This window comes from Nansenia antarctica, assembly GCF_963989245.1.
Source record: "Nansenia antarctica genome assembly, chromosome: 5".
In the NCBI taxonomy this organism is placed as follows: Eukaryota; Metazoa; Chordata; class Actinopteri; order Argentiniformes; family Microstomatidae; genus Nansenia; species Nansenia antarctica.
Window position 1 is genome coordinate 57027909 of NC_137690.1, and position 2695 is coordinate 57030603.

At 38.8% G+C, this 2695-nt stretch overlaps 1 protein-coding gene across 2 annotated transcripts in view; it reads left to right on the forward strand.

Annotated features, from left to right (window-relative positions):
• Positions 1 to 1989: 1989 nt before the first annotated feature.
• oprd1a (opioid receptor, delta 1a) overlaps positions 1990 to 2695 on the forward strand; it is a gene marked incomplete at both ends in the record, with an annotated part of 10477 nt that continues 9771 nt past the window's right edge. For both annotated transcript variants that reach the window (XM_080532520.1, XM_080532521.1), the window contains one exon: positions 1990 to 2222. In XM_080532520.1, the coding sequence (XP_080388646.1) occupies positions 1990 to 2222 (233 nt within the window). The remainder of the gene's footprint in view (positions 2223 to 2695) is intronic.

Below are 2695 nucleotides of genomic sequence, written 5' to 3' on the forward strand. Positions count from 1 at the left end.
GCTTAATCACCCTTCTAAAACATTTTGATGTGGAATCACAGGTAGTATATCTTCTAAACATTCATTTCCCAGAAGAGATATCAGAGCTTTCAGATCACTGATGATGAGCAAGCAGAACATCTTCCAGATCGATCATGCTTCACCTACGAGACCCAGCGGTAATTGCCATGTTCCTGGAGTTCTGGCTTGCCATGATCAATCTCAGAGAATGGGGCCATGTCCGAGAGCCCTTCTTAATCAGATGTAGTATCTATACTGTAGTATTCTAGTACATAGTCAAATGGAAACATTCTTTGTGTGTAGCGAAGCATATTTGAATTCGTATGCAGTTCTGCTTCTTTTTGGTTCACACGGTGGGTATCGTTTTGTTAATATAAAACTAAATATGATGAATGAATCTAAACATCCAAACAAATACTTCAGATAAACCAATAAACCAATAAATAAATTCATTTCAGAGCACTTTATCTATTACATTGAAATATGAATAGTGGATGGTCAATGATGTAATATGTTTGATAACAATGTGAACTGGTAATAAATAGAAATAGTGTTCTCTTGTGGTGGTGTCGAATGAGGTCTGCTGGTAATATCATGTGTGTTTGTTATAAAAATGAATTCTGAAATAGAACATTAGTATAGTATGCAAATTAACCTTTTGTATGTAATGTAAGTTATATTGGGCAGTGGGCATAACAGAACACAGATGTCTATTTCTATGGAGAAGGTACTGTAATCTCAGAACCCAGAATCTCTTGGAGAGTCTGACTTAATGAGAGTAGACATCAAATAACCTCATCCCCAGGCTATTGCACACAGTGCATATAAACTATAAAAACTATAATAAAGTTTCACAATTTGTTATAGAAATCATTGAGTATAATTGTCCTCCACTGCATGTTCTTGGTCATTAATATATGATGTAAGGCCTGTGTGCTGCCCACATTTTCCAGTTAGATTTTAATTTGAGCCTTACATAATGTGCTTTGGATATTGCTCCATCAAAACCAGCTGAGGCACCCAGTAATTAGGCTACATTTTCTGTGTTTGCTTGCCACTCATCACCTAGGCATAGATTTACACATAATCAGTAGCCTTGATAATTATGCAAAAAAAAAAAAAGGCCTACTGTTAAATGACCTTTTAATTTAATTATATAGCAATTGATTCTTAAAGAATATAAAGTATTAATGCCTCATGAGCTTAGTTAAACTGGTCTCATCAGAACCCACAATATAAGCTTATTTTAAAACTAATCTCATGGATGGTCAGTAGCCTACTTGCATTGCCCTGTCTATGAATTTGAGCGTGGTCTATTTCTCAAGCCACATCTCTCAGCTGTTTACCAAAAAAAGTAACGGAAGACCTTTTTGTGTTTGAATCTCAGATGCCCTCTTTAATTATAAAGCAGCCTACTGTATACGTTTAAAACCTGGGTATACAGGTAGTCTAATCAATCAAAATACAAGCGTGCTAATCAATCAGTGCATTCAGTTCAGTTGCATTTTCTCAGCCAACTACGTAGCTTTGACGTCGACGTATAACGTTGGTTATAAAACACAAGCAGAAGGCGAGGGGTAACAGGCGTTAGAAGAACCATAGCAAATCACTGCAGGCACCTATTGCAAAAAAGGTTACAGTCAATATCGACCGGTCAGGAGAGCGGCGGACAACAGGACACCAGAAGAACGCTCCTTAATTCCATCTACGTTTTTTTTTTATTTATTTTTTTTTATCTAACGTAATGTAAAAGCATTAATCTTTGCGATTTCAACAGATAAAAGTCGTTCACTCTTCTTTCTTCTGAGAACACCCGTCTGTTAAATCAACTCTCAACTCTACACCTCACCTTTTGCAGTGCTAGGTTCATTACGCACGCTAAAGGCAAGTCGCCTAAACAAAAGAGAGCCTACACCCGACTGGCGTTGGGTTAAGTTTTCAGCACCACAGAGAGAAGGGACAGCGAACACAGTCGCGCAAGTTCTAGACATGGAGCCGTCCACTGCGCCGGGTGCTGATCTTGCCGACCTTCACTCGGTGATCCCTTTTAATGTCACCTTTCCGGACAACGCGGGATTCGAGCCCAGCGGCAACTACACAGAACAGAGTCCGGTTAGGAGTGCAGTGGATATTATAATGGCCATATCCATCACGGCTCTCTACTCTGTCATTTGTGTGGTGGGACTGCTGGGGAACATTCTGGTGATGTACGGGGTGGTGAGGTAAGGGTTGTCTTTGCGAGTCACTGGTATCCTTTTTATTTACTGGGTGACAACTTCCTAAATAGCTTAAGTGATTTTGCTGTGCATGTAGTGTCATATTGTAAGACGTGTAAAGTTAGCCAATACTATCTATTTAAAAAAAACACAATAAATAATGTTTGAATTACTATATGAGATGAGAAATACTATTAGGCTACTGGTAAGTCACCTATTTGTCAAACGGCTATTTCTCAATAGTGTGATAAGCCTAATTTATCAGGATTTATATCTCTATGAATGATTCATTGTTCAGAGCATAAGGGTTAAACCCCTCCAACAAGTGTCCATGATAGATTGTTTTTACTGGACAGTCTATAATGTGTGTGTGTGTGTGTGTGTGTGTGTGTGTGTGTGTGTGTGTGTGTGTGTGTGTGTGTGTGTGTGTGTGTCTGTGTGTGTGTGTGTGTGTGTGTGTGTGTGTGTGTGAAAGTGAA